This window comes from Pristis pectinata, chromosome 1 (assembly GCF_009764475.1).
Source record: "Pristis pectinata isolate sPriPec2 chromosome 1, sPriPec2.1.pri, whole genome shotgun sequence".
NCBI classification, from domain to species: Eukaryota; Metazoa; Chordata; class Chondrichthyes; order Rhinopristiformes; family Pristidae; genus Pristis; species Pristis pectinata.
The window spans coordinates 81191671-81204879 of NC_067405.1; the positions used below are offsets into that span (position 1 = coordinate 81191671).

Here is a 13209-nt window from a genome sequence, read left to right on the forward strand (position 1 = left end):
AATCCTGCTGACTATCCTTGATCAATCTCTGGCTTTCCTTGTAGATTAATCCTATCACTCAGACAATTTTCCAATAATTTCCCTGCCACTGATGTTAGACTCACAGTCCTGGAATTACCTGGCCTTTCTCTGTTACCCTTCTTGAATAAAGGAACCATGTCCTTCAGTCATCTGGCCTGTGGCCAGTGAAGATTTAAAGTCACATCAAACTCTTCCCTTGGCCCCATAGCAAGCTGGGATACATCTCACCAGGCCTTGGGGATTTATCTACCTTAATCCATAATCAACATTGCAATGTTCTTTCCCATATCACACCTCATGATGCAGATATCCTCTGCCTTTACCTCCAGGACTTGTGGTGGAGAGTGCTGCACAGAGTAGTCCTATGCGATAGATTTTTAATTTGGTTCACAGGCTCCCGGGCTGCCTGTCATTTCTGCATTTGGATGGGATTCTTTGTTCGTCTGTCCCTGGGCCTGGACAGGATGACAATTCACAGGTCCAGGCAGGTCGTCAGGGCTCCACCCAAACCTACTGGCTAGCCCCCTCCGATAATGCATCTGTGCTGAGCATGTCCTTGAAGTGGTGTCCACATGATCATTTTTTAATTTAGTTTTGTAAATATGGAAATAAATTTATTTATAAAATACACAAAAACAGGTTAGACATTCGGTAAATCTCCCTCTGCACTATCCCATCACACATTTCCAGACAGCGACAGTTCTTGGTTAGACACAGAGTAAAGCATGAAGCCAAGATAGACTACAGGTGCTGGAATCTGGAACAAATGTTTCAGGCTCTTTGCCTGAAATGTCAACTTACACCTTTTGCCTCCACAGATGGTGCTGGACTCACAGAGTAAAGCTTCCTCTGCACTGTCACCTCACAAACTGCCAGGGTTAGACAGAGTAAAGGTCCCTCTCCACTGGGCAGGGAAACGCTCCCAGGGCAGGGACAGAGTAGATTAGATATAAAGATTCTTCCTTATGACTTAAATATGATCATACCAGACTGGCATGGAGGCTCCAATGTGCAGGATCACAAGAGGCTGCAGAAGGTTATAGACTCTGCCAGCTCCATCATGGACACAACCCTCCCCACCATCAAGGACATCTAAGAGTCAGTGCCTCAAGAAGGCAGCATCCATCATTGAGGACTCTCACCATCCAGGACATGCCTTCTTCTTGTTACCACCGTCAGGGAGGAGGTGCAGGAGTCTGAAGACCCACACTCAACGATTCAGAAACAGCTTCTTCCCTTCCACCATCAGATTTCTGAATGGTCCATAAATCCATGAACTCACTACTCCTTTTCTTTTGCACTATTTAGTTTTGTAATTTTTGGTAGTTTTGTCTTTGCACTGTACTGCTGCCACAAAACAACAAATTTTGCGTCATCTAAGTCAAGTCGTCAAGTTTATTGTCGCATACACAAGTATATGTATGCACAGGTGCAATGAAAAACTTGCAGCAACATCACAGGCACATAGCAGCATATAAGCAGCATTTGCAATAAAAACAAATTAAACATAAATTAGAACGTAGAACATTACAGCACAGTACAGGCCCTTTGGCCCACGGTGTTGTGCCAACATTTTATCCTGCTCAAAGATCTATCTAACCCTTCCCTCCCACATAGCCCCCTATTTCTCTGTCATTCATGTGTCTATCCAAGAATCTCTTAAATGTCCCTAATGTATCTGCCCCCACAACCTCTGCTGGCAGTGCGTTCCACGCACCCACCACTCTCTGTGTAAAAAAACTTAACCCCGACATTCCTCTTAAATCTTCCTCCAATCACCTTAAACTTGTGTCCCCTTGTGTTAGCCATTGTCGCCCTGGGAAAAAGTCTTTGACTGTCCACTCGATTTATGCCTCTAATCATCTTGTACACGTCTATCAAGTCACCTCTCATCCTCCTTCTCTCTAAAGAGAAAAGCCCTAGCTCACTCAACCTATCCTCATAAGACAAAAATTATGCATAATTTTTACAAGAATGAACACAATTAGAAAAAAAAACAAAAAGAAAAAAATTCATTTTAGTGCTGCCGAACTGTAGTGATTAGGGTTTTGCAGGTTGGTTCAAGAACCGAATGGTTGAAGGGAAGTAACTGTTCTCGAACCTGGTGGTGTGGGACTTCAGGCTTCTGTACCTCCTGCCCAATGGTAGCTGTGAAAAAATTGCATGGCCTGGGTAGTGGGGATCTCTGATGATGAATGTTGCCTCCTTGAGGCAGCACCTCCTGTAGGTACCCTCAATGGTCAGGAGGGATGTGCCTGTGATGTATTGGGCAGAGTCCATGACTCTCTGCAGCTTCTTAAGTTCCTGTGCAGTCAAATGGTCGTATCAGACCATGCTGCAACCAGTCAGGATACTTTTGACAGTACATCTGTAGAAGTTTGTTAGAGTTTTCAGTGACAAGCTGAACCTCAACCTCCAAAGAAAGTAAAGGCGCTGGCGCGCTTGTCTTGTGATTGCATCTATGTGCTGAGCCCAGGACAGGTCATCCGATATGTTAACACCCAGGAATTTAGACCTGCTGACTTTCTCCACTGCCAATCCCCCAATATAGACCAGCACATGTTCGCCCTTCTTCCGCTTCCTGAAGTCAACAACTAGCTCTTTTAGTTTTGCTGACATTGAGTGGCACCACTCAACCAGGTGTCCTATCTCGCTCTGGTAAACTGAATTCATCGCCACCTGTGATTCGTCCAACAACAATAGTGTCATTGGTGAATTTGAAGATGACATGGGAGCATGTGTATGGCCACACAGTCATGTGTATATTCTTCGCTGGAACATCCCACAGCTCACCCAGGTGGATGCACAAGTCATAAGCACAGGATCAGTGCCCCATCACTATGCTCAGGTGCTCCCTTCACTGGACGCTCTGGTCTCACCTGTCGCAATTCTTCACACACCAGGGTTGAAAGCCAGGCGTAGAGAAAGTACTCCCTCCCGGAAGGCTGGATCTGGAAATCAATCAGCAGAACGTAGGAGAAGAGCCAGAGGAAGCCAAAATAAGCCAGTACATTCCAGTAAAAGACCACCACTGGAGCCGTGAAGAATGCTCTAAACTGCTGCCAACAGGACAGAGGCTTCACATCCTGCTCATTGCTGCGAAGAAACCAGAATATCCATCAAAATCAACCAGCAAATGGTAACACACCAAGACACTTCTAATTCTATTTAGAATGTTCATCCCATTACAGGAAGGATGTGGAGGTTTTGGAGAGGGTGCAGAAGAGGTTACCAGGATGCTGCCTGGATTAGAGGGTATGAGCTATAAGGAGAGGTTGGACAAGCTAGGGTCGTATTATTTGTCATATCAGAGCCCTAGGGGAGACCCTATAGAAGTTCATAAGATTATGAGAGGCATAGATAGGGTAGACAGACAGAATCTTTTTCCCAGGGTACAAATATCAAGCAATAGAGTACATGCATTTAAGGTGAGAGGCCGAAAGTTTAAAGGGGACGTGCAGAGCAAGTTTGCTTTGTTTTTTTTAAACACAGGGAGTGGTAAGTGTCTGGAACGGGCTACTGGGAGTGGTAGTGGAGGCAGATACAATAGAGGTGTTTAAGAAGTTGTTTGACAGGCACGTGAATATATGGGGAATGGTGGGATATAGATCATGTACAGGCAGAAGAGATTTAGTTTAATTTGGTATTGTGTTTGGTGCAGACATGGTGCACTGAAGAGTCTATTCCTGCGCTGTTCTGTGTTCTATATTCTATGTAATATTGAGGTGACAGATGTCAGAATCAAAAGTAACCAGTGAAGAGGCTGCAGGGGGTAGACACAGAGCAAAGTCCCCTCTACACTGTCTCATCAAACACCCCCAAAGCTGACTGGTAGATTGGAAGCACCTGACTCCACTCAGTAAGTTGGCTGCTGCAGTTCATTTGGTGCAGATAGAAGTTATAGTTTTCCCATTTACTTTGCTGGAGGGAGAGGAGAGAGAGGACTTTATTTTTGGAGGAACAAGGATTTGTTTATAGAACATAGAACAATTACAGCACAATTAAGGCCCTTCGGCCCACAAAGCTGTGCCGAACATGTCCCTACCCTAGAAATTACTAGGCTTACTCAGCTCCATATACCTATCTAACAATCTCTTGAAAGACCCTATCGTATCAGCCTCCACCACCGTTTCCGGCAGCCCATTCCACGCACTCACCACTCTCTGAGTAGAAAACTTACCCCTGACTTCTCCTCTATATCTACTCCCCAGCACCTTAAACCCATGTCCTCTTGTGGCCACCAATTCAGCCCTGGGCAAAAGCCTCTGACTGTCTACCCTATCAATACCTCTCATCATCTTATACACCTCTATCAGATCCCCCCTCATCCTCTGTCTCTCCAAGAAGAAAAGGCCGAGTTCCCTCAACCTGCTTTCATAAGGCATGCTCCGCATTCCAGGCAGCATCCTTGTAAATCTCCTCTGCACCATCTCTATGGCTTCCACATCTTTCCTGTAGTGAGACGACCAGAACTGAGCACAATACTCCAAGTGGGGTCTGACCAGGGACCTACATAGCTGCAAAGTTTGTAACTGTGTGGCAGAAGCTGTTGGGCGAGGTTGAAGGATTGCTGGGGTGGGGCAGTGAGCTCAAAGAGAGGCAAAGACTGCAATTGTTTATCCACACCATCAGACATTAACCTGAATTCAGGTCAAGCACCATTCATGCAGGCAACAGGTATCTGTCAAAGTTTCAGGTCAAGATATGCAGGTCATTAAGACTAGTTTAGGGAGTACTTGCATGGGGTTCTGGACAGGTTTGTCCCATTGAGGCAGGGTAAGGATGGTAGAGTGAAGGAACCATGGTTGACAAGAGACATAGAACATCCTGTCAAGTGGAAGAAAGAAGATTACCTTAGGGTTAGAAAGCAAGGATCAGACAGGGCCCCGAACCACAAAATCCTGGATTTGCCTGTGTTCTAAAAATCCCTCTGCCTTCAATATAGTCCATGACTTTGTTTCCAGGGAGAGAATTCCAGAGTAACTATGCTCAAGAAGAAATTCTTCCTCATCTCAGATTGAAATGGGCAAAGGATTATCCTGAAGCCAAGGTTCTTTGTTCTGAACTCCTCTATCAGGGAAATGTTTTCTCACCCTCTAATCTGCCAACCCCCTTCAGAATCTAATAGGCTTAAAAACAGAAATAAACTGACAGAAAACATCGAATCAATCAGCAGAAGTGAAGGAAATTGCTGAGCAGTGACCAGTACTCACAGGAACAGGGATTGTGGTCTGCTGCGTGGAGATTCAACTTTAACATTCAGTTCAGCCTTGGTTAACCGTGCCTTTTTCCTTAGTTCATCTTGCCTGAAAAGAAAAGTAGATTGTCAGTCAGAATTCAGACAGAGTGCCAAGGCTGGAGCCACCTCTAGCAGATCAATTACCCATCATCAACCTTGCTGTATTGCACTCGGCCTCATTAGAGGCAGAAACAGGCCCTTCGGCCCAACTTGTCTATGCTGACAAAGTTGCAACTTGAGCTGCCCATACCCCTCTAAACCTTTCCTATCCATGTACTTGTCTAAATGTCTTTCAAATGTACTTATTGCACCCATCAATATCACTTCCTCTGGCAGCTTATTCCACGTACCCATCAGTCTCTGTGTGAAAAACTTGCCTGTCAGTTCCCCTTTAAATCTTTCCCTGCTTACTTTAAACCAATGCCCTCTAGTTTTAGATTCCCCTGTCCTGGGAGAAACATTGTGACCATCCATCTTATCTACACTGCTCACAATTTTAAAAACCTCTCCAAGATCACTCATCAGCCTCTTTCACTCCAGTCCCAGCCTATCTAGTCTCTCCTTATAACTCAAGCTGTCCAGTCCCGTGAATCTTTTCCACATACTTTCCAGTTTAATCACATCCTTCCAATAGCTGGGTGACCAGAACTGCACAGAATATTCCAGGTGTGTTCCCAGGAATGGCTTGTACAGTAGTTGTACAATGATGTCCCAACTCTTGTACTCAATGCCCTGACTGGTGAAGGCAAGCTCTAGGACCATAACTGTGCCTTGAGCTGAACACACCATTCCAGAATGTGTATGTGTAGGGGAGGAGGTTGTGAATGCACGAGGCTGTGTGTAGCTATATGAAGCAAGACATGCTTGCATGTAGGAAGCAATGTGTGTGTGGGAGGAGGTTTGAATGTGAGGGAGTGTGTCATTGGGATTAATGTATATGTGAAGTGTGTGTGTGTATATCTGGAAAAAGGAATACCTGACAATTGATAGTGAGTGAGGCAGCATCGGGTAACATTCATTGGGAATGGGTCAACTCTCCATTACCGTTCATTGGGAATGGATCAACTCCCAATTAACATTCCTTGGGAATGGGTCAACACTCCATTAGCATTCTTTGGGAATGGGTCAACACCCCATTAATGTTTCTTGGGAATGGATCAACACCCCATTAACATTCCTTGGGAATGGGTCAACACCCTGTTTGCATTCCTTGGGAATGGGTCAATTCCCCATTAACATTCCTTGGGAATTGGTCAACATTCATTAGTGTTCATTGGGGGTGGATGAACTCCTCATTAGCATTCCTTGGGAATTGGTCAACTCCCCAGTTGAGCTCATGGAAATAGGTCAACACCCCATTAACTTTCATTGGGAATGGGTCAACTCCCCATTAGCATTCCTTGGGAATTGGTTGACATCCTATTCTTGTTAATTGGGAATGGGTCTACTTCTTATTAATATTTATTGGGAATAAAACAACTCCCAATTCATATTCCTTGGGAATGAGTGCACATCCCATTAGCATTCCTTAGGAATGGGTTAACACTCCATTAGCAATTCATTAGAGATGAATCAACTCCCCATTCACATTCATTGGGAATAGGTCAACACACCATTAGCATTCCTTGGGAAAGGGTGAACTCCCCATCAGCATTCCTTTGGAATGGGTTATATCCCCATTTGCTTACCTTGGGAATGGCTCAACACCCCATTAGTGTTCAATGAGAATGCAGCAACTACCCATTAGCATTCAATAGAAATGGGTCAACACCCAATTACCATTCATTGGGAATTGGTCAACACACCATTCATGTTTATTCGGAATGGGTCAACTCCCCATTAGTGTTCAATGAGAATGCAGCAACTACCCATTAGCATTCAATAGAAATGGGTCAACACCCAATTACCATTCATTGGGAATTGGTCAACACACCATTCATGTTTATTCGGAATGGGTCAACTCCCCATTAGCATTTATTGGGAACAGGTAAACTCTCATTAACATTCCTTTGGAATTGGTCAACTCGCCATTTGCATTCTTTGAGAATGGTTCAACATCCCATTAGCATTCATTGGGATTGGGTTAACTTCCTATTTGCATTCATTTGGAATGGGTCAACGTTCATCAGTGTTCATTGGGAATGGGTCAACACCACATTAGAATTCCTTGGGAATGGGTCAACTCCCCATTACTGTTCATTGGGAACGGATCAATTCCCCATTAGCATTCCTCGGGAATGGGTCAACTCCCCATTAGCCTTCATTGGAAATAGATCAACACCCCACAAACATTCATAGTGAATGGGTCAACACTCCATTAACATTCATTGTGAATGGGTCAACTCCTAATTTGCATTCCTTGGGAATGTGTCAACAATCCATTAGCATTCCTTGGGAATGTGTCAACCCCATTATCATTCCTTGGGAATGGCTCAACACCCCATTAGTGTTCATTGGGAATGGATCAACACCCCATGGGCAGTTCATTAGGCATGGATCAACTTCCCATTAGGATTTCTCCTGAATGGCTCAATTCCCCATTTTTGTTCATTGGGAATAGGTCAACACCCCATCAGCTTTCATTGGGATTGGGTCATCTCCCTTTTAGCATTTCTTGAGATTGGGTCATCTCCCTTTTAGCATTTCTTGAGAATTCACTGGTGTTCATTGGAATGGGTCAACACCCAATAACATTCTTTGGGAATGAGTCAACTCCCCATTACTGTTCATTTGTAATCTATCAACTACTCCTCATTAGTGTTCACTGGGAATGGGTCAACACTCCATTAGCATTCATGGGAATGGGGAGTCTGTTAGTGGTGCTCGATGGACTAAGTCATAACTTGGCTTTGGTCCAAGCACCTTTCAATCTATTATTTACCACTCTTTAATAAGTGTTTTACAATACTGGCACAAGTTTAATTTTGATTTTTAACTGCTAAAGTGAATACCAGATCTAAAGCATCAGCTAATGGTAAAGGTAATGGAGACCAACCTACTTTGGAAGCTATTTCTAATCTGGATAGAAAGTTTGACCGGAGCTTTGCCGAATTGAAGTCCATTTTACAGGACTTTGAAGAAAAACAAAATACTCTTATCCAGGAGAATGCCAAACAAATGCAACTAATTGCTGAACTCAACCAAGCTGGTAAAGAGAGAGATGCCAAACTTCATTCACTTGAAAAAACTTTAATTACAACCAAGCAAAACCTGGAAAAGCAATAACAGAGGATCATCGACCTGGAAGGACGCAGTAGGAGGAAAGATTTAAGAATTATCAATTTTCCAGAAGACACCGAGACTAGTAACCCTACAGAATTCTTCTCTAAACTTTTGGTCGATGTGTTCAGTTCTGATATGTTCTCTGCTGACCCCATTCCGGACAGAGCTCATACAGCATTAAGATTCAAACCTGCTCCGGATCAAAAACCTTGGCCAGTAATTTTGAGATTTCATTTTGTCAGCGTCAAGGAACTCTTAATTCGAACTGCTCGTCAACGTGGAACGATTCAACTTAAACAATGGAAGTTTTGAATAGTTGAAGACTATGTCCCAGAAGTTATGAAAGAAAGGCTGACCTACAAACCAATTATGGCTCTTCTCTATCAAAGCAATTATCATCCTGTATTATTATTCCCAGCAAGGCTGCGAATTACACTGCCTGATAAATCTCGTAAATGGTTTAAATCTATTCAAGAAGCCGAGCAATTTCTTTTGAACTAGCTTTTAATTTTAAAAGCTAAGAAATGTGGAAGAGATACAGTGTTTTTCCTTTGATTTACGACTTAAGTGCTTTATTATCTAATTAATTTTTAGATTTAAACCTCTTTCTTTTTTTTAATATTTTTAATGTTTTGTTTTTATAATAAAGAATTTAAGCAATGACTGATCGTTTGCTTTCTATCTGAAATAATTATTAAACTGTATTCTTTAAATGTTGACTGTTAATGCTCTTTGGCTCTGTTTTAATTCCACAACTTTGTTGTTATTTCGATATTTCTGTTTGGGTTATCTTGTTCATTCTTAGTCTAAACATGAGTGGTTTATATATTTGTTAACTTGGACTACCGCCACCAATAGAGTTGGGGTTAATTCAATTAGAGGGTAGCTTTCTGGCTGTCTGTTGGCTGGTTTTTGGGCTGTTGTGGGAGGGGGGTGGGGCTGTTTTTAGGTTTTTTTTCTTCTGGGCTAATCTACACATTTTTCTAAATTGTCGTCATATCCGCTTCCTCTTTGAACTTTTTTTTACTTCTTCCTGTTGGTAAGATCCGCATATACCAAGATTAACCCTTTACATACCATATGTTTTTTAATCTGTTAAAATGGATAAGACTATTAATTTTATTTCATGGAATGTTAATGGCTTAAACAATTTGCTTAAGCACAAGAAGATCTTTAAAGGTTTTCATAGATTAAATGTTCAGATCATTTTTGCTCAGGAGACTCACATCAGGAAGAAAGATAATCAACGTTTTTTTTAGATTTTGGAGGGGTCAACAGTTCCATTCAAATTCACAAGCAAAGGTGAAAGAAGTTTCTATTTTTATAGACTCCTCAATTTCGTTTGTCCATCATGAGACAATATCAGACCCAAATTGTAGATTTTTATTAATTACTGGTTTACTTCATAATAAAAAAGTTGTTATGGTTAATGTTTATGCACCCAATGTAGATAACTCTGAATTTTTTAAACATTTGTTTGCATTATTTCCTAATTTAAATGAATACACTGTGATTATGGGTGGAGATTTTAACTGCTGTCTAGATCTGTGTTAAATCCTACACTTCCAAACAAATCCGCTGTCTTTATTAATTCCTTTTTAGTTGAATCCGGAATTTTAGATGTTTGGAGATTTCTACACCCATTTGATAAAGAATTTTCATTCTTTTCTCATGTCTACCATAATTACTCGAGGATTGATTTTTTTTATTGATGTTAGACTAGCTCCACTTACTATGGACTGAAAAAACGATGCAATTGCCATTTCTGATCATGCACCATTGAGATTATCAACTAAATTACCAGATCCATCCTTTGACGTCAGACAATGGCGATTTAACCCTTCGCTATTACAAGACTTAGATTTCATCTAATTCATTAAAGAACAGATTTCATTTTTCTTTTTAACTAATTTTACTGATGAAATCTCCAGTGGGATAATATGGGATACATTTAAAGCATATATCCATGGTCAAATTATTTCATATTCCACTGGATTGAAAAAACGAACTAATAATGAAATACGTATATTGGCTGACAAGATTAACGAAATCGATAAAACATATTCTGTTACTCCCAATCTGGAGCTTTTTAGAAAGAGAACAGAACTCCAACTACAACATAGTTTATTATTAACATCTTCAATTGAAAATCTACTACTTAAAAACAAAAGTCAATTTTATATACATGGTGACAAATCTGGTAAATTATTGGCCAACCAATTGATAGCTATTGTATCTAAACGTCAGATTAATAAAATTCGTAAACCAGATGGTACCTACACGATAGAACAAGTTCAAATTAACAAATCCTTTCAAGAATTTTATTCTTCTTTACACCAATCAGAATCCCCTGAGGATCCTACTTTAATACATGAATTTTTAAGAGATTTGAAGACTCCCCAATTATCTTTAAATGAACACTCTACATTAGATGCTCTCATTTCGGAGGAAGAAACAAAGAAAGTAATATTTTCAATGAATTCGGGTAAAGCACCCGGCCCTGACGGATATACAGCTGAATTTTTTAAATCCTTTTCTGATATTCTTGTTCCCTGGTTAGCTAAAATGTTTAAATATGTCCTATCAGTGGGTAAACTACCACAATCTTTTTATGAAGCAACTAAAAGAAATAGGATAAAGATCCCACTGATTGTGCATCTTATAGACCTATTTCTTTATTAAATGTAGATACCAAAATGTTTTCCAAAATATTGGCTTTTAGATTGGAAAAGGTTCTTCCACAAATTATCTCTGAAGACCAGACAGGGTTTATTCAGAATCGTTATCTACATTTTAATATTAGGAGATTAATGAATATTATATATACCCCTTCATCCCAAATTCCAGAATGTGTTGTTTCACTAGATGCTGAAAAGGTGTTTTACAGAGTCGAATGGGAATATCTATTCAGTACACTTCAAAAATTTAATTTTAGTCCTAAATTTATATCTGCGATTAAAATAATTTATTATGCACCTATGGCTTCAATACTTACTAATAATCAAAGATATCCTTTGTTTAGGCTTTTTCGAGGTACGAGACAAGGCTGCCCGTTAAGCCCTTTATTATTTGATATTGCTTTAGAACCTTTGGCTATTGCACTTCGGGATTCTTCAAGTATATGTGGTATTACTCGTGGACAGAAGATTCATAAAATATCTCTTTACGCAGATGACCTGTTACTTTATATTTCTAATCCGGAGAAATCTATCCCTGCAGTACTATCACTATTAGATCAGTTTAGTGCTTTTTCTGGCTATAGATTAAATCTTAATAAGAGTGAACTTTTTCCATTAAATATGCAAACCCCAATTTATAGCCAACTACCTTTTAGATTGGTAACTGACTATTTTATGTATTTAGGTGTTAAAATTACCAAGAGACATAAGGACTTATTTAAAGCTAATCTACTACCTTTAATTGACCATGTTAAACAATTATTTACTGAATGGTCCCCACTGTCTCTATCATTGGTAGGCCGAATTAATGCGGTTAAGATGAACATTTTACCAAAATATTTGTATTTATTTCAAGTGATTCCAACTTTTGCTCCAAAATCTTTTTTTGACACTATTGATTCTAAAATTCTTTCATATATCTGGCAGAATAAAAACCCAAGGTGAAGTAAGAAATATTTACAAAAACTAAAAAAGGATGGTGGTATGGCCTTGCCTAACTTTAGGTTATATTAGATATTTAGTTTTTTGGATACAAGATTCAGAAGTAATTCAATGTCCCAAATGGGTACACCTTGAGTCCCAATCAGTACTTGAATTTTCATTAGTTTCTATTTTAGGAGCTTCACTCCCTTTTGCACTTATCAAATTAAGTAAACATATGATTAACCCAATTGTTAAACATACAATACGAATATGGTTTCAATTTCGTAAATTTTTTGGATTGAATAAATTTAATCTATCAAGTCCCATTCAAGCTAATTATTTCTTTTATCCATCCAGAGTTGATTCAGCTTTTTCCGTATGGAAAAGGAAGGGAATAATATGTTTTTGTGATTTATTCGTTGATAACTGTTTTTCATCCTTTTAACAATTGTCTAACAAATACAATTTGCCTAGATCAAACTTTTTTCGATATTTGCAGATTTTTTAAAAGCTACTATACCCTCTTTTCCGACACCTTACAAAACTGAAATTACATTAAAAATTTTTGGTTTTAATCCTTGTCAGAAGGGCTTGACAGCAATAATCTATGATCTAATTATGAAAATTCATTCAGAACCACTGGACAAAATTAAGAATGAATGGGAAAGTGAACTCCAGATATCTATACCTACAGAGGTTTGGAAGAAAATTTTTCATTCAGTTAATACATCTTCAATGTGTGCCAGACACTCTTTGATACAGTTGAAGGCAGTTCACAGGACCCATATGTCAAAAAATAAGCTAGCTCGTTTTTATCAACCTATAAATCCAGATGTAAATCAAATGTGGCTTCTTTGACACATATGTTTTGGTCCTGTCCTCTTTTGGAAAAATATTGGAAAGACATTTTTAACATTATTTCAAATGTATTGAATATTGATTTACAACCTCACCCTATTACTGCAATTTTTGGATTACCAAGGATAGAGTCTGGTCATTTATCTGCTTCCACTAACCGTATGATTGCCTTTGTTACATTAATGGCCAAACTTAAATGGAAGGATCCAATACCCCCTACCACTTTTCAATGGTTCTCTCAAACTATATCATGTTTAAACTTGGAAA

At 39.9% G+C, this 13209-nt stretch overlaps 1 protein-coding gene across 9 annotated transcripts in view; it reads right to left on the reverse strand.

The window, feature by feature from the left end:
• Positions 1-13209, reverse strand: part of trpm2 (transient receptor potential cation channel, subfamily M, member 2) — a 247332-nt gene that overhangs the window by 54659 nt on the left and 179464 nt on the right. For all 9 annotated transcript variants that reach the window (XR_007958558.1, XR_007958583.1, XR_007958595.1 and 6 more), the window contains 2 exons: positions 5235-5327; positions 2901-3117 (listed from right to left, as the gene is read on the reverse strand). Coding sequence is in view for 5 of the 9 variants with exons in the window: in XM_052043091.1 (XP_051899051.1) it covers positions 2901-3117; positions 5235-5327 (310 nt within the window). In the remaining 4 variants the exon portion in view is untranslated. The remainder of the gene's footprint in view (positions 1-2900; positions 3118-5234; positions 5328-13209) is intronic.